At 35.7% G+C, this 23,617-nt stretch overlaps 2 protein-coding genes across 2 annotated transcripts; one reads left to right on the top strand and one right to left on the bottom strand.

The window, feature by feature from the left end:
- The first annotated feature begins 294 nt into the window (after nt 1-294).
- Nucleotides 295-14,490, top strand: TRAPPC3L (trafficking protein particle complex subunit 3L). Its single transcript, XM_072410425.1, has 4 exons — nt 295-469; nt 2,862-2,961; nt 11,388-11,573; nt 13,702-14,490. The coding sequence occupies exons 1-4, from the start codon at nt 417-419 to the stop codon at nt 13,819-13,821; spliced, it is 459 nt and encodes a 152-aa protein (XP_072266526.1). The 5' UTR covers nt 295-416; the 3' UTR covers nt 13,822-14,490.
- On the bottom strand, nt 5,738-10,193 carry CALHM5 (calcium homeostasis modulator family member 5). Its single transcript, XM_072408426.1, has 2 exons — nt 9,654-10,193; nt 5,738-6,115 (listed from the first exon to the last, which is right to left on the bottom strand). The coding sequence occupies exons 1-2, from the start codon at nt 10,191-10,193 to the stop codon at nt 5,738-5,740; spliced, it is 918 nt and encodes a 305-aa protein (XP_072264527.1).
- Nucleotides 14,491-23,617: the final 9,127 nt, after the last annotated feature.

Genomic DNA, 23,617 nt, shown 5'->3' with positions numbered 1-23,617 from the left:
CTTTATGTTTTAGATAATTTATCATCCTCATTACTTGTACCAGGACTGTACTGCAATAAGATGAGAAGGGAACTGATGGACTTGAAGGATCTTGATTGACAGAACAATATGAAAAATCTAACTAACACATTTTTATATAAAATATGATACAATATATAGCAGTGGTTCTAGAGCTGGAACTGTTATCACTTCTATCTTATTGTAGTATATTTATCTTTACTTTGCTTGATCAGATAAGTCCTATTAGCTGTGGCAGGTGGCCAAAAGTCAGCATTAGAAGTCAGAGAGCTTATTTCTCTAAAAACTACATTTATTTAATACATTAAAATCTATAGTGTAGGTGTAAAATCTTTGTGTTTTTCTGTTTACAGAGCAGAGATCTTTTTGTTCTTACATATGGTGCACTAGTGGCACAGATGTGTAAAGATTATGACAACGATGAGGAAATTAACAAATATTTGGATGCAATGTAAGTGTATTAATGTTTCAAATTAATATTTTGCCTTCTGCAACAATTTCAAAGTGTGAAAGTGAAAAATTTATTGTGAATTTAATAAAAAAAAAGTATATATTGTTTATTATACAGTATTTATTTAGTGCCAACATATTAGACAGCACTGTACAAAGTCCATAGTCATGTCACTAGCTGTCCCTCAAAGAGGCTCACAATCTAATGTCCCTACCATAATCATAAGTTTTTCATACAGTCAAAGGCAATTTGGGGGGAAGCTAAGTAACCTGCATGTTTTTGGAATGTGGGAGGAAACTCACACAAACATAGGGAGAACCTGCAAACTCCATGCAGATAGTGTCCTGGCTGAGATTTGAACCTGGGACCTAGCACTGCAAAAGCAAGAGTGCTAACCTCTGAGCCACCATGCTTCCCCTGTTAATGTTTAATGTGATATTTATACTAAAGTTTCACTTCCACAAAATTTGAAAGGGACAGGCAATATCCTATTTGCAATATGTATTCTTACATTCCTGAATACTCCCTGAAGTTGTCCAAAAAGCTGAGCACATCCCACCTTCCCCAGGTGAGTATCTCAGGGTTCAGTTCTGCTTGAAGATTGCCACAGCCGTTATCTGGCACCCACAGAGATTGAAATATTCTGGATAAATGCAGTTTCTGGTTGCTTGAGAGTTAGGCTACGTACACACTTGCAATGCTTCTCGTCCAATATTCGGCCAAGGGCCGATATCAGACGAGAATCTGGCCTGTGTACAGGGCCCATCATCCATCGTCCGAACGACTGTCCTGGCAGATCCACGGACAATGGGCGACAAACGATCGTAATGAAAGCGAAGGGGGGGAGCACGCATTGGGGTGCCGCTCCATCGTTCTCCCCATCCCCTTTATATAGAGCAGAACGGTGCTGTATGTACAGCAGTCGTTCATGCATCGTGCCGTCCTTGCAGTCGTTGGAAAGGATAAATATTGCACGTGTGTATGTAGCTTTACTAATAAGAATACCCCATACTATAAAATACCATACCAAAAACTCTGTATAGACTTGATAATAATATTAAAATGCAGTATTTAAAAGAAAATACAGACAAACTTCACTTTCTGTAACACAGTCTTTTAAATGCATTTACACAGATTTGTAAATGCATTTACAAAAAAAGAAAGTATGGAGACAGAATATGTTAAGTAATTAAAGTAATTATTATACCACAGTATAGGAAAAAGATATTATAATGAAGTATAGATGCAGGTTAATAATATTATAAATTATTTTTATTAATATTATTATTATTATTATTAATTTTATTAATAATAATAATAATATTAATAATAATAATAATAATAATAATAATAATAATAATAATAAGCATGGGAGAAGAATATTATAATAAAAAAAAAATACAATAAAAAAATAATAATAAAAAAAAATACACTTACCTTCAATCCCGCAGGGCAGTCCGATCCATCTTGAATTGGGTCCCGTGTTGTCCCGGGATTCGTCCCGGAGCTGGCGCTACGGGTGCCGCCATGTTCCCCTCTTCTTCTGGGTTCTTCATCCTACGTCACCCTACTCAGGCGCAAGATCGCTTTTATGTCTACGCTTTTATGTAAAGTGAAATTTCTGAGTTTAGGTATGCTTTACCCGATCTGGCCTTGTGCGGTTTGGCACAAGAGACACATGACTGCAGCAGCAAAGTTCCAATGACAGCAGGAAAAGATAATTGGTGCTGGTTGCTTGAGTATAGGGTAATAGGAAGTTTATATTTTGATAATTCAGAAATATATCCTGGTGGCAAAAAGATAATCACAGACCAAACAGACCAGTGATGGAAAATGTACACGCCAAGGTCTACATTCAAACAAAAGTCACCCCTGACTGTGAATAATGCAAGAGATTGCAGTTTGTGCATGTACGAAAAAAACTAAAACATTTCAGATTTAGTTTCCTAACTAAAGATCAGCTATTAAAAACTTCCAGGTAATTATATATAACCAGTCACCTTAAGTAATTGATGGCAACACTTTGTGAAAGATTCTCCCATATTTTCAAGGAATATTCTGTCATAGGATTATTTAAAAAAACAAACAAACTAGAAAGTACACTATTAGAGACAGAGTGCAGTTTGTCATATTCAGAGATTTCATTTAGCTCCACAACTCTACATTTCCTAAACTACAAGAAAGTCTAGTGACTCTATTAGGTCAATAGTCCTAAAAAGTTTATGTTTTTGCTATATTATCTAAAAAGACCCATATAGTACTAGGATTTTTTAAATTGAGTACCGTAGACTACCGGTCCAAGTATGTATATGTGTATATTGATCAGGATTACTTGGACCCAAGTATCAATATGACAGATCCCATATCTTTAAATTTTGTTTTCCATTTGCAGGGGATACAACATTGGAGTTAGGCTTATTGAAGACTTTCTGGCAAACTCTGGTATAAAGAAATGTCGAAGTTACAGTGAAACAGTGGACATTATAGCAAAGGTACTAAAACCGATTATGATATTTTATAAAACCAGGTACATATTTGCCATCTGTGATACTGAAGCATATGTTTCAAGAAATAAGTGTATTGTTACATTAGAGAATGTATTTTTCAAATAAAAATATAATTTAATATTTTGGCAGCTTGTATTAAATGTAAAGGCTGTTAATTTATGCACATAAGCGTCAACTAATACTATAGCAAATGGACTAATGTCGTATGAACAATTTCTGTGAAGTAATGGATTTATTGTATTTTATTGCCTTGCTAATTAATCCAGACAATATACCTTCTCTATCTTGAAAACACGGTACACTATTTATGAAATGACTAATTTTAGGTGGTTATACTTTATTGTAATCTGGGAAAAATCAATTTAATTATCTAAATCCAGCATTGCTAACACAACTCATAATATGAGACCCATCATGGTTTTTAAATTATGGAACTGGTAACCTAATTAAGATCTAATTTGTGGTTATATACTACTACAAACCATTGCCCTTTTCACTGTGTTTATACTTAAATGTCCTGATCATTGAGTTGTAAATCCACTTCCTGGTTGCCAGGATACATGTCAATCCCAGTTTCCCCTGCACATGCTGGAATGAATGAACTCCTGTGCACCTACACAAAAGTTACGTCATCCCGCCAATCAAGTGAAGATGGAGGTGAGTATTGCAGGGTTTAGTGGGGGAGAGCACTGGACAGGTTGATTTTTTAGCCAGAGCTGCTTTTTTGTCAGTGGACATTTCCATCATTGGACTTGTAGTTTGTTCTATGTGTGGATCACCTTATATTTCTTAAATTTTCTATGATCGGTGCAGGAATTACAGGTATGACCCAAATGTAGATGTGGAACCATATCAAAATTGGTATCACCACCCTTTCTGAACATTGCTGACCTGGGAAGATTATGAAGAAAAGCTTTTAATTAGGAGTTAGGGTACCCCATGGTGCAAGTAATGGCCACAAATTCATGTGATATTATTTTTTTCCATTGCAAAGTGTGGAGAATAAACTTGCACTATATGCAAGCAAGCATAATGGATTAAATAAAAAAAAACTTAATAATAAGATATGAAATTCTATTTTCAGCCATGTGACTGTATTTTTAAGTAATATAAGTATATTAGACAGATAAAAGGATAATTTTTCTAGTACGTTGGTTTAATGAATTAAGCTAGTAGTGTTCGAAGAAGTTTTGACAAAATAAATTCTTTACAGTTCCTGCCTCAAGTTTCTAGAAAAGTAAATCAGGAACTATTGATCATATATATCACTATAATTGTTTATAAACTGTAAAGTAATCAGTATAAGACAGAAGCTACAAGTTTTCAAGAATTTACATGCCTGTTCTTCTATACTGTAATTCAACGTTTTAATCATTAATGAGTGTCTGTGTTTGCTCTCAGTGTAATTATCATTTTCAGTTTCTCACACATCCCTGTCACACCTAACCCATAAACAGTAAGTAGCTGACCTGCCTTTATGTTTCTTTCATCTAAATAGTAATCTGGAATATTTTCCTTTTGATTTGGTATAATTTAGTTTTCAGTTAAATAGTATTACTTACATGTACATGTTTTAGCTTCTCACTGAATTGAACACATTTTGTTTGATGCTAGAGTGAATAAATACTGAAGATGTTTCACTCAACAAAGGTTATGCACAAAGGAATGTCCATTTATTAACATCAAACTGGCATATGAAGGTAGTTAATGAGCATCATGTGACCTTTATGTACACCCTGGGTCTTTGGTGGACCCCAATAATAATGTTATATTGTGCTGATAACCTCATTTTTACTTTGTCTATGTATAATGACCGTACTTTATTGTTTTCCAACTAAAAAGTATCACGCCTTATAAAGTGTCACAAAATTTGACATTGAAAATTTAATGTTCAGTAACCATCATCTCAGTAGGGGATATTTATCGGCATTTACAGGAGTGTTCCAAAGTAAATGTATAATTTTTTCCAGTCTGCAAATCAGGACAACATAAAATATTTATGTTCCTTCTCCTACAAAGCAGTCAATGTGAAGATTACTTACTGAAAAGATTCTGAGACAATCTTGAAGGTCAGATTTACAGACCACACAACATTTGGCATAGTACAACATAAATGAAATTATTTATATATATTTGAACTCGCTAATATATAATTCATGTAGAAAATGTAATTATTAAACAGTGGAATATATATTACAAGTATACATGGCATGGCTATTGGATTAATTAGGCAGTTTTAGATTTCATTTCATAATAGTCACTGCACTACATCTGAATTCAGCAGCTGCTCAATATCTAGTGGGATATTAAATAGGCAGAACAGTAGATGTTTCCAGAAAATGTATATATTTATACATATTTAAAATGTGGGCATTGTATGTCTGTTGCCGTAGCGTTAATTCTAAAAGTTTGGCCACATATTTCTAGGTGTACAAATGCTTGGCCAAATTTTGTTGTAGATTAGGTATACAATCATATCTAAACTCAAGAAGGGCCAGTGGCTTGGTAATATAGCTTATGGGTTCCTTTATCCAAAAATGTTTATATCTGTGTATAAAGTATTGTCCAGTAAATTCATGGAAAATAAATAGCCATTTGTTCACCATCACTCTTCAGATAAAAAAGTTAAAAATACACTATGGCTACATTTGTAATAGATTGGGTCAATCATATCCAAGCTCAGGTTTTGTCAGCAGCTTGATAGCCATTTGCCCACCTTTTTACTCGTTTATATTAAAAAATAAAAATAAATATATCTCAATTATGTTTGTCCATCTATAAAATCCATTATGACTTCTTTTATGTCGTCATTGTCTCTCTGTTCAACAAATCTATGAAGTGTGCTATAGTACTGATTATCTGGATTAAAAGTATACAATGTCGAAATCTTCTCCCAAGCTTTGTTAGTTGGCAGCTTGAAGTCATCTGGGTCTTTGTTTTCAAAGAAACTTCTCAGATTCCTTTCAGCAAGTTTGATGGCATATTCCTGAGCCAGTTCATCAAATTTCTCTTTTTCTTTGTCAATATATATTTTCCAGAATGCTGCCTGTACAGAGCTTACATTTGATCGACAGTTTGACCAACAGACACATAGAAGTGATAGTGCACCAAGTATAGCTATAAGGCACCAACCAATAACCTGCAAATATAAAGGGTACATAGTTAAAATTCTGTAGATAAATATTTTATAGCAATGTCAATGTCTCTTTCCTGATGCTTTAATATTTTTATAGGAAGAACTGAAAAATAACTAGGTCTTCACAGAAGTACATTTTATACCACTGACAAATGTATGTGTTGTATTAATTATGAACTTCTATTAGATCACTTTAAGACTGTGCCGTTACATCCATAAAATTAATTAGAAAGTATCTCTATGAGAAGGCCCCATGATTGTCTGACAATGCAGATATACTATTGGTGCAGAGTTAAAGCTCATTGTCATCCTTTATAGGAAGTTGAAGAAGTGTTGATAATATGATTGATGGCGTCATCATGTATCATTTATTTTAAAGCTGCAGATTTAAAACAGTTTCACAATTCTTTTAAATGACAGTACCATGTTTAATCTTTAATGATATGTTAGTGATTAGGTTTAAATCAATTGGTATAACAGAATTGCTACTCCCCTGACATCAAAAAGCCAAACCAAAATCAAATCTCTACACATGATGTTAGGTGTTTTCAAGAAAAAAATCTCACTTTTCTTGCCACAAATATATGCTGGAGTCACTTTGCCAAATTAGTTTTCCAAGCATGGGTGTAACTACCACCCCTGCAATGCCCACAGTCGCAGGGGTCCGGGGCAGTGCCAGCAATACTACCTGGTGCCCTAGATCCCAATACCATTGCTGTCCTTGTTTGTTTACAGACATAAGGAGATGGATCTAAAATGGGACCCATAGGGCTTGTCATGCTGCTTCCCCTCAATACTGTTATCAAAACCCAGGCACAATCAGGGAACTAAAGTAAGGAAGGGGCAACCAACCAAAAGACAAGCAACTGTGTGTACATATGTGCATATAGTGTGCGTGTGTGTCTGTATGTGTATACAGAGAGTGTAAATGCAATGTGTGGGTGTGAACTCATTTGTATTTAGTGTGGCTGTACACAGCACAGAATATACCATGTCCCTTTAATTCCCTCCTACGTGAGAAATTTTGCCACCACAATCATTCATTACTTTCATTGAGGTACCCCAAATCCTTCACAGTCCTAGCAATGCCACTGTAGGGACCCTTCCAAAAATGTTATGAGAGTGGAGGGTGGGGGGTAACATATTTCTACTTAAGCCCTGTTGTCAAGATTTCTTCTAAGAAAATTTAATGTCATTTTTAGGAAAAGCAAATGGAATTACTAGTCAAAATTCCTTTACTTATTATATACAATCTGGTACTGATGAGGGCATTGACAATGTGTTGTGTCTCAATTGTGTTGAAAGATTTGTTATAAAATATTTTTGCAGCTGCAAAATGTCATGAACACATTTCATGTATATTTGATAATGACACTTTTTGAACTAATTTTAATAGATAATATTCCCATAATTTTAAAAGTTTTTGAAAGTAAATTGAAACCTCTCTCTCCTATCATTATTTAAAAAAAATAAATAAAAATGCCCTGCATTGTAAGTATGTTGTTACCAGGCACTTGAGTTGACCTAAGGTTTCTTGTCTGGGTGACATTTATGTATGACAATGTAATCAAAGGTGTGGATTGTGTGACAATACATTCTCTCAGGTACAATGCAGTGCTTAGTATTTCTGTTCATACCTGCCTTGTGGGATAATAGGTTTACTTCTAGTGGTAGCTCCTCATGGCAGATAAAAGGAGGCATGATGAAAGTGTATATGTGCCTATATGTGTTTCATATTTGTGTTTTTTGAAAAGATAAAGTCCTACATTGATGCAGGCAGTATACTGTAATTATATTTATTATTTAAATTGTATAGTTAGTTTGCAGATTGATACTACAAATGACTGCATAATTTCTATCACAAAGGGGTAGCTGTTCATTGATAATAACTACTACTAAGCTTCTTTGTCTTCATAGCTGTAACAGAATTATTTGGATATTGTAAATGATCTTGGGCTAACTCAGTTCTCCTCATCTCTAACAAACCACTTTCCTCTGAGGAGAATTTGCATTTTAGTCCTGGTCCTTGAGCACAATATTTCTGCAGGAAATGAAAATAGACCTTTGGTGATGGTTCAAAGCTCTTCTCCAGAAGCAGAGCAATTCGAATTGTTGTCATTAGTGGTAAATTCTAATGTGAAGGTGGATAAGATGCGGTTGATACCACGGTTTCTAAAGCATATGATAATGATGGAGAACTATATGCGGAAACCACATCAAGGTACAAAGAAAAAACAAATTACAAAGCAGGGACTGGTAGCTCTGAGTTGTACTCCTCTCAAGGGGAAACCCCACACCATTTTATGTCATTTTATACATCATCCAGCAGGGGGAGCAGCAGCTGTACAATATACAGACTAAACAATAAACTAGAAAGCTGCAAATTCTCAACTAAAACTTGAAACCCAGAATTTCAAATGATCATCCTTACTATTTTGCCTCTGCCAGTGATGGGAAAAAAAGACTGTAGGAGCAGACATTATCATCCATGCATCACTGAGTCACTCAGTCAAAGCATTGTCTAAAAATATAGCCTATCCCTAAACCAGGTATTTATTGATATGTTGTATAGACTACTGGGTGTGAAAAACAATTTGAACCACTCAGTCTGCCATCCATATACTAACTTAATTATCTTCAAATGTTTAGAAAAAAATACAGTTGCAGGATTTTTGATCACCCTGAAAAATCTACTAATATTGCCTAAATACGCCCAGTTCAAAACATACATTACCACTACAATTTCCAAATGTCTATACCTTTCCAGATATGTGTTTATGTCAATACTAGATGGGATGTGCAAATTATAACCGAATAGAATGGGAAAATGTAAACAAGGTCATATTTCCATTCCAAAATAGGTCTCAGGGACAGTTTAGGTGATCATTAACAAAATAAGTTTTAGCATTTTTAATGATTTCTAATGATTAATTACTGGTATGGTAGGGACACAAGTACACCACTTCTGAGCAAAGTATCCCTTAGAAATAATTGTGAAACATTGACACTTAAGCTTATAGGTACAATTTTAAAGTCCAACAAATCTAAATTTTGTTAAAATGTTTCTATGGAGTGATATTATTAAAGCAGACTGTAAAGAAACATAACTTCAAAACTCCCTCATAGTTAAGACATCTCTAAAATCTCTTCAAATCTACCATTATACTAGTTACAGTAACACTATTAGGGTGTCTTTTACAAGAAGGCGAAGCAGTATATTCCTCCTCCACAGCTCCACCTATTAGACATAAGTGCATGATCCTGATATATTCATTTCCCACTGTTAAACACTGTGACATATATTTTATTGGAAATATTAAGGATGACTAACCAGCCTCTAGTTACATTCCAGCCAAAAGGGCAGAGGTACCCCATACACAATGTATTTAGTGTTTCCTTTATATTGTTATTTCTATGAAAGTTCATTGTAGATATAATGTTGACATTAATCTGAGTGGCATGAGCATCAAATAAACAGATTTTATATATATATATATATATATATATATATATATATACCTTTAAGGTTCTATGTACATACCTGAGACTGAGCTTGAAGAAGCAGAACCACTTCCTGAGTTTCATTGCCTGGCATTGCTGTTCTGTTACAGGTCACTTTGTAAAGCTGATGTTGGCAATGTTCAGATTTGTACTTACACAGATATTCAATAAAGTTTGGATTCTTCCAGCCACTCATGGCACATGCATAGAAAGATCCATGTAGCATGGCAATGGAAATCCACATGGCAGGAACTAAAAGAGCATGCAGTGTCAGCTGTACAAAGGCGTAAAGACCTTGACATGGATTCCCTTTAGGGCACATCTTCAATGGGTTTAGACAGCAGCCTGTAACAAATTTCCAAGTCCTGCTACTCAAGAAAAAACCTGTAATTGCAAGTATAATAGCTGGAGCTAAGATAAAAACAAATCCGTACATAAGGTTATGCTCGTTGCATGGACACTGAAACACAGCAACTGAAAACAACTGCTGGCCCCCCACTGTTATGACTGTCAGAAAGCCATACCCGATAGCAGATTTCTTTTCTGAACATAGCTTTAGAAGTTTATGCACAGCATCCATGTTAAAGATGTTAGAGACTCCAATGCAGTCAGACAAAAGACAATCTCCTCACACAAATATATGCTGGAGTTACTGTAAAAAATGTTGAGGAAACAAACCAGTTTGTCAAGTTTTCTTCCATAAGGATCTGATGTCACTTTCTAATAAAGCTTTTTTTAAAGCATCCATCAAAAGTCGCTGCAGAGTGTGCATATGGTCTTTTATTTTGCTGGTGGTATTGTCATATATTACTAATTCAGCCCTTTAATTCCTTATAGGGAGGTTTGCAGGGATAATAGTGTTAACATTATAGGATTCATGGAGCACATCATGAACAAATTACAAGGTGTACAGGTACTTGGATTACAGTGTCATATGAGGACACATATTGATTGATCCTTTTCATACTAATCCAGTCTTGAAAAAGAAGGTGAAACATAACTTGGAACCACAAAATGACTACTAAACGTGAAACCCTAAAGCCGCTAAGTAGCTTCCCTTCTTTAGTATGTCATCTACAGGCACCTTAATGTTTAATCTCTGCTAAAATCTTCTTTAGCACTGGCAGCGCCTGCACAGTGTGCGTTCATAGACTTTAATTGGGCTATACTATAAAATGTATTTTACTATATGACTTGGCATGTTGCTTTGTATGACATTAGTGTTTATTTACGAAATGAGTTTAGACTATTCAGCATAGTGAATTAAAACCTTGAAAAGGATTTTTCACAAGGTTAGTGTATGCAGAAAAATGACTTTGCTATACCCAATCATGTTCAAGAAAATTTTAAAATATTTTTTCTTTACTCATGGGTGGATTGTTAAATCCAAAAAACTCACGCCCTAAGCTAAGTGATAGGTAATTTTGCAAGTGAAAAGCTCATATCCACTTTGTAAGTCAAACTAATTTTATTTGTAGCAGTTATGCTTCAAAATTCTATATTCTATGCCTTTTATTTTACTTTTTTAGAGCAATGCTAAATGTAGTAATTAAATTAAAGTGACTGTAGCTACTAGCGCAATTTAAAGGTTGATCATATACAGAGATCCTTATAGTTCATACCTGCTGAGTTATTAGCAACAGTACAAAAGTTAAGATATTCTGACAATTCCAGGTTTGTGAAATTCTCTTCTGTGTTTCCCAATGCTGCACCATGCCAACTTTTTCCAAAGTATTAAGTGGCTCAATTTACAAACATATTTTTTAAATCACAGGTGGCCTTTAAAATGTACCTTGGGATAACTCCTTCTACAATAGGTGGAAATGATGGCGGAAATGAATTCTCCCTCATACTGGATAAAAATCCACTTGTAGACTTTGTAGAAGAGCTTCCAACTGGTAGACCATCGCTCAGTTACTGCAACATTCTCTCAGGAGTATTGAGAGGAGCTCTGGAAATGGTAGGTTGTATTAATATTTTGTTAATATAATTCATTATTATAATTATTCAACACAGTTGCTGAAACTCTTATAATATTTACACAAAATCTTTGGTGTCCCCAGGTTTTGAATATTACACTGTTTCCCTATGTGTTCTATATTTGGATGCTCAGGCTTTACTAGTTTTGAGTTTTAGTTCAGTTTATTGACGTTTATAAGTCTTTAAACTGTTGTTTTATCTATGAATTCTTTTTTATGGAACATTGGCCAGAGAATAAATATTAAAACATGTATTGATACTCCTCCCTCTCCCTGTCACACTTACCTCTTCCTCACTAAAGCGCAGACGCCTCTCTCCTGCGCATGCGGGTAGTTCTGGGTGTGCCTTCGTTTCCAAGCTTTATCAATTCCGTCCAATCCGCTGGCCAATCAGAAAATAGCCTCTGGATCAGCCCTGGCAATTTAGCTAGCTCACACACTGCACTCAGTGTTCGTGCAACATGTCTCCATGACTGCCAAGCCCCTAGTTCTGTGAGCTAGTTCCTGTTCACCTGTGGCCTAATCCAGCATTTCTTTTGTCCAGCTCCTGTATTAATCCCTCATTGTCCAGTCTGTTGGTTCCCTGTCAACTTCCCTGTGCTGTTCCAGTGTCCCTGTCTGCCTGTGGATATCCCTGAGTCACCTGTGCCTCCTGTTGCTTCCCGTGTCTCCTGTGTTTCCTGTGTCACTAGTGTCTGTCTCCTGGATCCCTGGTATTGACCCTTTGCTTGTGACCTGACCTCTCTTGCTTCCTACCTTTAGCCTGGCCATCCTCAACTCTCCTTTTTCTTTCTGATTTAGTACCGTGATTGGCCCACCTTGGTGTGCCGAAGGACTTGAACCTGGCAGTAACCAGCGTCGCAACATCCTCACCTCTAGAGGCTCTGGAGAAGACCTGGTTACTGCTTAGACTCTGCGCCTTGGCACTTCCAAGGGCTCACACCACATCTGTGCAAGCCATAGCGCCCCCCTTAGTGGTCCTGTCTCTCAGTGCGTGACACTCCCAAGCAAGACAGCTTTACATACTATTATATATAGCTATATCATAATATTATTACTATCATGTCTATCATTACTGGTATACTATACTTTTACACTATTATTACTATAATTACTATTATATACAGCTATATCATAAATACTATTATATTAAAGTATATATACTATTTCTAAATGTTATCACCAAAGTTTTACCCAAGCTTAGCTCAAATTGTACACATTTTACATTGGATTTAATGTGTGAACTTTTGGTCTAGTTTGCGTAACTCTTGGGTGAAAACATGAAAAGTGTATTTAAAAATAAATATTAGTCCCTTCTATCCACTGTTAGCATATACTGTACATACTGCTTCTTTAGCCTAGGGAGCCTTAACAAACTGCAATACTTACCTAACGCCACTGCTCCTCTATATCCTTTCATGTTGAACATTTGGATCCTCTTAATTAGTCATGTGATCACCTGCTTGCTGAGCTTATCAAATACAGTGTAGGGCCAGTATAAAATATGATGTTGGGAGATGACAACTGGGCAACTGAGGGTAAGTATTTTACAATTTAGGCCCTCAAGACCAAAAAGAGAATGTATATTGTGTGAATTGATGTACATGCGTGTATGTGAGGGCTGTACAAATATTTAAATGTCAAACCTCCAAGCCCACCTTTGGTGAAAAAATTTAAAATCTAAATAATGCTGTTTTGTGACTTCTGCTCAGACAAAGTATCAATATGTCACCTGAAAATTTAACAAAAAAAAGTCAATAAATGTGCATGTGCCAAGCAAAGGTTCAGGACCTAAAAAAACTTGCATACTATATTGTTTCTATATAGTTTAATATTGTTAACTATAATATTTAAAGCTTGGCAAAAATTCTAACACTTTCCCCGCTCTGTTAAAAGTTATAGAAACATGTTTGTATTAGTTGGCTTTAACTTCTCTAATAAATAAGACAGTAAGTGACCCTGGGTTAGGAATAGGATAGGATGATATTTTTCTATAAAGTCAATAAAAAAATGTTTCTTTTTACAATATAGATATTTCTTACTTCCTTGCACCTTGTCACATTCTGTATCTATATCTAAGATTGTGCTATACTGGTTGTTTCTTTGCAGGTCCATTTACCGGCTGATGTCAATTTTGTTCAAGATAGACTAAAAGGAGATGATGTCACTGAAATAGGTATCACTTTCCTCAGAAAGAATGATGATAAGAAATCTAGAAGAAATAAGTGACCAAACCACATACAGTAACACACTGTAGAATAAACACTTCTTCTTATGTACAGTATGTAGGAAAAGGAGGGCACCTGTTCCTTGAACAGTAAAATAGAAAAGGGAGTTTTGTGTGTTTAAAACAATATAGTATATAGGTATAATACATAAGTTGCCTGTGTGTTGGTTTATTGAATAAATGTCTTAAATTGTATATGCCTTATGCCTATATCCCCAAGTGATTGCTCTATTTCACTATTTTGAGGCTTCTATCGCTAATTATTCAAAACACCTAATAGAATCCAAATCAAAGCTTCTTTGTGGTCTTAATGACACCCTGACCATGTTTGAGAAGAACTGGGAGTCCTGGATTCACTACATATTCTATGTTTGATGAATAGCTGTGGATTTTTGATTTCTTAACCCCCCTTTCTCTCTTTTTTTTCTGTTGCTGTAATCAGGCGCCCTGGATGCAATATTTGTTATACTACTTTTTTCGTTTAATGTTTGGCTTGGTCTCCAGTTAGGTAAATTTTAGGCTTTCTTGGACCATAGGTACTTTCTATACTTCTTCCTCCTTGTACCGCTGATTGGATTTTGGATGAATTAAAGTTTGTTTCTTCTTTTTATTTGTTTCCTTTTTAAATTACCCTGATGTGGTTTCTGTGCATTGTACTGTACACTATTTTTCTTAAAAAAAATAAAAAAATATTTAATTCTATTGTAAAATATGTATTTGTTCATGAATGCTGTGTGATCCCGTGTGACCATAAATCCTGGGACTGGGCATAGGTCAACTATCAGCCTAGAAGTGTAGTCATCTTCCTGAGGGGTGTGATCAGTCTTGAGGGTATTCTAGTGGCCAGTTTTGGGTTGGCGTGAGATTGTGGCTGTCAGTCAGGCAATGGGATTTGGAAATTAATTATTGGCAGTGTAGCTGGTCATTTAGTCCTGAAGAGCGGGGCTTGTTTTAGTTGCAGCATAACAGATAACATAACATATTAATGAAATTTGTTTGATTCAAGAAAAGAATGGGAAAGGGCTGTCAATTTTGGTAAGGAGAGGGGGATGCGAGCAGCAGGGATTGCAAGATCCTTTGGTCTGAGAGAATCATTGACCTGTATGGTTAGTCTCAGTGGATTGAGAGTTTGTGGCCCTGATCCTAACTTGTGTTACTTTGAAATTTGGTGCAGGAGGTGATTTGTGGGCAGATATTTATGGGGTCATTTTCCTGTAGGGGCACAGACTGAAATAAAATTATTATTTTTTTTAATGTAAATTGGAGAAACCTCTACCACAATTTTTTACTGTCTGTAACTCCCTTCATTTATTGACCTGCTGTCACAGATACAAAAAATGAGCTGAAATATCACATTATGGTTAGAGAAAGCAATAAAAAATGTATTTGTATTTACCCCTCTCAAACAAATTCAAAAGGGAGTCATAAAGCAGTGTCATGTCTTTACTAGCTAGTTTTAGATTGAGTCTAAAACTTTCTGTTTGGTCTGTTTGTCTCAAAATACCAAAGCCATGTTCCATATTCTTCAATATAAACCAAAAAAAGAAACATTAAATCCCAGTTCCAGATAATGAACATACTGATGAATGATGCCAGCCGCTTGTCCTGTATGTCCCATGTGAAAAGTGACCCCTGTGTTCCTTACACCAGCACCTAATTTCCTACCCACTCCCACTGACCCAATTTATAGGTTGGTATAGATTATGAATGTGGACGTGCCAGATTTACACATCTGTGTTTTATTAAGGAATTTAATACACAACCTATGATACACTTATTTTATTCATACAAGTGCTAATGAGATCCTGGTGTACAGTTAAAAACCCTAAGAATCAAAAAAATGAATTAATACATGAAAAATAAAGAACATATTTTATTACTGCCTTATCTTTTTCATATGAAATTTTGAGAAAGACAGCACGTCCATCCCTTATTTCCATTCAGAGATGTAGGACCTCATACTATAAAAAACAATTTCTCTGTAATTAGAGTACCTAGATGTGGACAGGAGTAATGGCACTACAAGGAAAGCAAAAGGGAGGAAATTTGTGAATTTAATACAAGATTATTTTATGGTACAGTTTATAGAAGCCCAAACTAGAAATGATACTCTGCTGGACCTAGTTCTTTCTAACAATTCAGAGCTTATAACAAATGTGCATATAAAAGAGAATCTGGGTAGCAGTGACCATAATATGATTTCATTTAATGTAAGCTGTAAACATGAAGCAAAAAACAGGAAAGATTAAAACATTTAATTTAAGGAGAGCAAATTTTTTAAATATTAATGGCGTCTCTCTGTGACTTGGACTGGGAGACAATATTGTCCTCAAAGAACAAAGAACAGAAATGGGAATGTTTCAAGTCTGTTCTACAAAGCAAACTGAAAAAAAATATATTCCAATGGGTAATAAGTCTAAGAGGCTAAAATTAAAACATATGTGGCTCACAGTTGATAATAAAAAAGCCTTAAGGAACAAGAAAAAGGGCATTTCAAAAATATAAAATAAAATAAAGGATCACCTTCATCAGTTGAAAACTATAAAGAATATATCAAAAGATGTAAAAAGGTGATAAAATGTGCAAAACTTCAAAATGAAAGACAGATTACAAAGGAAAGTTAGTCAAACCTGAGCTGAGCTCAGTTATTTCAAAGCCATTATTTCTCATTTTTAGAGACTCTTTACTCACTGGCAAGGTACCGATGGATTGGTGTAAGGCCAATGTGGTTTCTATCTTTAAATGTTAGGTCTCTACCAGGTAACTACAGACCAGTTAGTTTAACGTCCATAGTTGGAAAGGTCCTGGAGAGTTTGATAAAGAACCACATAGAGAAGTTTCTGCTAGAAAATAATAATATAAGTGATAGTCAGCATGGCTTCAAGAAAGACCAAAGTTGTCAAACAAATTTACTCTCTTTTTATGTGGAAGTAAGTAAACAGGTAGACAGTGGAATAGCAGTTGATATAGTGTACTTGGACTTTGCTAAAGCATTTGACACTGTACCCCACAGACAGTTAATATGCAAGTTAGGGTCAATAGGTTTAGAAAAGTCAATCTGTAAATGGATGGAGAACTGGCCTAAAGATTGCATCCAGGGAGTTGTAATTAATGATTCATACTCTGAATGGTCTGAGGTTATTAGTGGTGTACCCCAGGGTTCAGTGTTGGGACCTTTACTGTTTAACATCTTTAAAAATTATATAGAGTTTGGGATTAAAAGTACCATTTTGGTGTTTGCAGGTGACACCAAACTATGTAATGGAATAAAGTCCATAGAGTATGTCTATAATCTTCAAGCAGACCTGGATGTACTGTTTGATTGAGCAGCCAAGTGGCAAATGACATTTATTATACATAAATGTAAAATTATGCACATGGGAGCTAACAACATGCATGCTTCATACTGTCTAGGGTGAATACATTTGGGGAAGTCATAAATGGAAAAGGATCTGGGGGTCCTGGTAGATCATAGACTTAATAACAGCATGCAATGCCAAGTTGCTATATCTAAAGCTAGTAAAGTAATTTCTTGTATTAAAAGAGAAATAGATTACAGAGATGGAGACATTATCCTGCCCCTGTACAAAGCATTGCTCAGACCACATCTGGAATATGCAGTCCAGTTTTGGGCACCAGTTCACAAAAAGGACATTGTTGAATTGGAGAGAGTGCAGAGAAGGGCAACTAAATGAATAAAAGGAATGGAGGAGTTCAGATATGAGGAGAGATTAGCTGAACTGAATCTATTCTCCCTTGAGAAGAGACATACAAGGGGGGATATGATCACCCTGTAGAAATATATAAACGGTCCATATAGAGAACTCTCTTCCCAATTATTCACTTTGGGATCATTACAAAGAACAAGAAGGCATTCTTTGTGTCTGGAGGAAAAGAAGTTTAAGCTCCGGATAAGGAAGGGATTCTTTACTGTAAGGTCTGTGAAAATGTGGAATCGGCTCCCTCAGGAAGCAGTTTCAGCAACCACTAAAGATTGCTTTAAGAAAAAGCTGGATTGTTTTTCTAGAAGCACAGAATAAACCTAGGTATTAAGGCTTTAAAATAAAAATATTAGTGACTGTTGATACAGGGAACCTCCGATTGCCTCATGGAATCAGGAAGGAATTTTTTCCCCTGTTGAAGCAAGTTGTACCAGGGGTTTTTTTTTGCCTTCCATTTGGACCAACTATGTCTTATAGGGTTTTATATCTGGGATATCTCTATTTCCCTAGTGGTTGAACTTGATAGACTTATGTCTTTTTTCAACCTAACCCACTATGTAACTATGTAACTGTTAGTGCTGGCACGGCTCCTCTGCTTCTCACCTCTCTAAATAAGTATTTAATTTAATTACTACAGAGTAGTACTCAACAGCTTTAAGTGTGCTGCAACATGATGACTACTGCTAACCATTAGGGGTATATGCCATGATATGCTGCATAAAGTTCTTACTTGGGTATCACAATAAAGTGAGTTAAACTTAAGTGAGTTAAAGGATTTTGTTTGTGTGCTACAATTTCTTTTCACAAACATACCTCTGAGCCAACTGACTTTTGATTAAATGGCCTTTTCCTGCCTTCTTTGAGTAAAAGAATTGCCTGTCTACTTCCATATATGTATTAAAAAAATGTATTTGTATATGTATTTGGCAAAACCCATTTTATGGTAGAAACATTTTTACAGTAGAAAAGGACAAAAGGATTGCTAAACACATTTTTAAGATAAGTTATGCATTTGCATAATACTTATACCTAACTCACAGCAGGAACTGTCTTGTAGCTAGAATTTGATTATTTATTCAACCCATTTTTAGGTTTCACATTCGTTGTTCTAGGGCACAATGATTGCCTCTTTTCTGCTTTTCTAATACAGTACAGTAGTTTGGGTCAGTCCCAGACACAAAGATCACAGTCTAGACGGGGCCAGCAGTTGATTGACAAGCAACAGACTTGTAAATTACAGCGATGATGACAGCCATGCCGCCTGCAGAATCTGATCCCACTGTTGTGCAAGCAGGCATGGCCTACATAACAGCGGCAACTCTGCTCTGAATACAGGAGCAGTGCAGCAACATTGCCACATCATCACATGACCTACATTAGGTGTACTTCTCTTGCAGCCCTAAGATCCATTCTTATATGTTTTTCCAAGAATCCTTTCTTAAGAAAAACTACTCATCTATTGGAACAATCTATGGAACAAGTATGCAGATCAGGACTTCTGATTTCAAATACCCTGTAGTGTCAGGGGTGAATAAAGAGAAGGTCTGTTTTCAGCACTGTAAAGTGGGACAAATATTTTAAAACAAAAGCAGCCTAGCACATGCTCATGTGAGTACTTTAGATGCAGTACTAAACTTAAAAAATAAAAAAATGGAAGCAGGCAGGTTTCAGAATGGACAGGAAATGTATTTTCTGAAATAAAAAAAAGGAACTTGCCTGTTCACAATTTGTTTAACTACACTTTTCCTTTTTCAATCTTGAATATTGGCATATTCACACAGATGCACATGCACAGTATACCATCTACATTGTATATTTAAAAGATTGTGAATAGGCAGAAAACATAGGATGTGCTTCCTTCAATCGATCAGTAATGTGCTTTTACTTTTAAAAAGGGAGTCTGTGGGTGATGCATAATGGGATATATCCTATTTTTACATTATAATATTTATGAGTTTTTTTTCTCTTGTTGCACAACCTTCTCAAAAGATTTTTTACACTAAAGGTTAGGAATATTGAACAGTGATGTATCAATGTGCAATTTTAAAAAGAGGCCACAAGATGGTGCTACAGAGCATTGGTTTACAATGGCTTTCCTTAATTAGATTTATTTACAGCCTAATTTAGAAGTTACTATTTATATATTGCTACTATTTATATACTGTTTCTTTTTATATATTGTTACTATTTATATATTGCTACTATTTATACATTGTTACTTTTTACACTGTGACAATGTATGAAAAGAAAATGAAAGGCAAACTGACATTATTAAAAATACAATTCTGAAAGAACAAGCATGTTTTAGAGCAGGGGTGTCCAAACTTTTTACAAAGAGGGACAGATTCGGTGAGAAGAAAATGTGTGGGGGCTGACCACTAACAGGTATTAGTGTGGACGTGATCTGCGCAGTCCCGCACAGCACACGCCCACCAAGGTGACGTGAAGGATTCCCCGTGCACTGGTGTCAATGCAGGCTCCGTGCAGAGCACGCTCTTGGAATCAGAGTGGGCAAGGCCCACTATAATGATATAGAGGATTCCCTGTGTACAAATAGGGACTCCCATCCTGCCAATTATGCCGCCTCAGAATTTCCGATAATTGCCAGGCGGTTGATAAACTCTAATGAAATATAAAATAGCTTTTTTGTAAGTGTGAATTTTATACTGTGGTCAACAGTGCTGGTGGTCCCTTATATTATTGATTTTATGACAGAGGCTGCGGGCTGGTTGAAATCTGAACAAGGGCCGCTCTGGCCACTTTCCAGCGGATTGACCACATTTTTAAGCTGCAAGTATGAAAGTATGCCTCAGCCTACCTGGATGATGTGGTCATTTTTAGTCCGAACTGGGAAAATAATCTGCCCCGGGTGCAGGCTGTCCTGGACTCAACCTCAAAAAATGCACAATATGGTTGGAGGCCCAATACCTCAGGTACATGATTGGAAGGGGGGCTTGCCAGGACCCAGTTGTCAAAGTTTGAGGTTATTCCCCAGGCCCAACTCCAAACAAATAGACAGAAAACAGGGTCAGTTACTTGGTCCCGAAAGGGAGTAAAAGCCTTCCAATACCTAAAGGCAGCATAATGGAAGTGCTTGTTACTAATTGCCCCTGACTTTAGGAAGATATTCCTAGTACAAACAGATACCTCAGAGGTAGGTTTGGGGCCCATTCTGTCACAGGTATTCAATGTAGGGAAATATCCAGTGGCATACATCTTCGCTTTTATTTTATTCCTTTAAATTTTATGGATTCTCTAGATTTTTATGTAGATCTATTTATTCTGTGGAGAGTTACACGTTAAAGGAATTCAGGCAATTCTGGTTTACATTGCAGGGTAATGGTAATATGGTATAAAAATGATAATCTCAAATGCATTTTGTTAAAGGCATGATGTGCCTTATCTGCTTCCAAAACTGTTGACAAGAATGAACTTTGTCACCTCCTGCCCAAGAATTCATTAATGATGAAAAATGTGATTGGCTCCAGACTTGCAACTGAGTGGGGTTCAAGGAGGTTAAAGGAGGTTAAACCCTGGCTTGTAAAGTTTGACAGTGAGAATGTCCTTATTCTAGTTTATGGCTTTTACTTTCATGTTCTACCACCAATGTGCCATTTTCTTCCTTTCCCATCTTGTATACATTATGTATCTATACCCATATGTATAAGTAAACTAACTCTTTATTGAGGATCCTTTATTTAGGACCAAGGCACCCCAAATATTTTATGAGTTTGTAGAAAAGAGCCAAAACAAATGTTTTAGATATGAGGAATTGGAGAACATTTTAGGCATCAGCTATCTCCTATTATGAAAAAAAGAATTATTACAATGGACAGATAGGGCATGTGGATTCTAATAAGTTTTTGGATCTCATTTAATACACACAGATCTTTGAACTAAAAACTATTTATGTCCCCAAAACAGTTGAGAGTTTACCATTAGTTTTTGTGGTGTTGTAAAATAAGGTTTCACACCTCATCTCTAGACAACTGATGTTGCAGATGCTACATTGCTCTCATATGGATGGCTATAATTACATTAGATTTGTTTTGGGTAAATAGTACATTTTCTATGCATTTTAGTTGATTGCAGTTTTTTTCTCTAATCTTTCCTGCATTGAATTTCAAATAGTTCAGGTGTGGTCTGAGGGGAAAGGCTATTATCTTTCTTTTTATCAGGCTGTTGCTCTTTTTCAGGCTGTTGCTCTTTTCAGCATGCTCTTTTTGCACTTTCATTTAAAAACTTGATAGGTAGCTGACTGATGAGCAGCATTGGCCTTATTCATATGAATATCACTGCTGTCAGCAAGGCACTTGCAATCCAAGTCCAACCAATAACCTATGCATGCCAGAGTACAAAAGCAGAAGCTAAACCCAGTTTGCTAACATTTACATTGGAAAGGAATGCTAGAAGGCATACAACTGTTAATTACCATTGGACAAGATCTGCTTACAGCTTCATGAACATGATGCTTACCTATGATTATTCAAAAAAAAAAATCCTAAAGGTAATGTACACTACTATAAAACAATTTATTTTTACCATTACACTCAGATAGAGCTCTACACTTCTATTTGCATATTTACCAGGTTACCTGTATAACTTGCAAAAAACCTTGTTTTACCAGATCTGAATAAGTTAAGGTAAACCAGCACACATACAGCTAGCACTGGAAGTTTTTAACTACAAAAAGAGTAGACAATCTAACTCACTAGATAGTTCAATGCTTTTCACAACCCATGTTTGAGGCCCTCATTTAAAAAAAACAAAAACAAAAAAACTAACTAACTGTACATCTACATTACATCTATCTTAAAGTACCTCTAAAGTTAAGCCTTTTTGAAGATTTGGATAAAGTAATAAGGGAATTAAACACAAGGCAGTTTTTTTTTTAGGCCGTTTGTGTCCTCAGTAGTGAGTTTACTCTATTACCCTATAAACCAATATTTTCCCCTCAAAGTGCCATTAGAGAAAAAAAAATCTTGGTTTATAATTGGGTGACAACTAGTGGCATATTCTAAAAACTGCATTTGTGACCTGTCAGACAGGCTGATGGCTCGATCTACTGGTGGCCAACACCCATGCTCAAAAGACCATTTCGTAGAAAAAAAAACATTAGAACTAATTCAAAAGTACAAGGTACTTTAACCTTTAAAACAGGGGAAAGATACATGGGCTGAGACCGTGATTTTATTTTTTTCCCTTTTAAATTAATGTTTTAAAATAAACACAGCATGGATGCATTTATTCCCATTTATTTTATTGACATTCCTGTTAAATACTGCTTTAAATGTTAGTAGTGATGGCTGTGTTTGTCTCCTAGTTTTATATTCGAATTAATGTATTGTTATTCTTAGGTAAAAGTGGGTACCTCAGTTTGTTAGTTAATATAGGGGAAAAAAGGGCAGGTTTTATCTTAAAATAGAAATTAGTTTGTGGTATTTGAGAGACAGTAGCGACAAATATTATCCAGTGACTGTACAGCACAGCTTGAAAAGACAGTAGGCATAGGGCATTCTCCTCTTCTTTTTCACATTTAGATTTTTTTTTTTATATTTTTTTTCCTAAGGCATCCTTGCCCTGGTGAAACAAACAGAGCCAGGGACAGCATGGACGTAATTAAAACATTGACACATGATCAGATCAATAGACCACCAGGTGTTAATGTTGTACTACTGGCTGGAGGTAGCTCAATAAACACTTTAGGTACTATCCTGCTGTGCTGTAAATGCCACGTCAGAGATGGGGGGGTGGGGGTGGAGTTGAATATGGGTCACCAGGAATCCCTTGTTTTAAGTATCAGGAGTCGAACCAGTCCTTATGTGGGGAGAAAAATTGGTAATGGAATGTTTGTGTAACCATACCAGATAGTACACCGAATAAGAAATGCATACTTTTGCCTTGTTTACCAAGTGAGTAAATTTAGAGTAAGTAATTCTGGCAATGTTTCAAAGACAATGTAAAAATATGCAAAAGAATCAATTTAGGATTTTCATAGAGACCTCCATGAGTTTGTATATAATATCTGCTACACCAAACCTAAAAAAGAATAGTAAAAAATAGCACAAAATGTGGA

Source organism: Pyxicephalus adspersus, chromosome 4 (assembly GCF_032062135.1).
Source record: "Pyxicephalus adspersus chromosome 4, UCB_Pads_2.0, whole genome shotgun sequence".
Lineage (NCBI taxonomy): Eukaryota > Metazoa > Chordata > Amphibia > Anura > Pyxicephalidae > Pyxicephalus > Pyxicephalus adspersus.
Note: the sequence above shows the minus strand (reverse complement) of the source record. Positions and strands in the feature narration are given on the sequence as shown.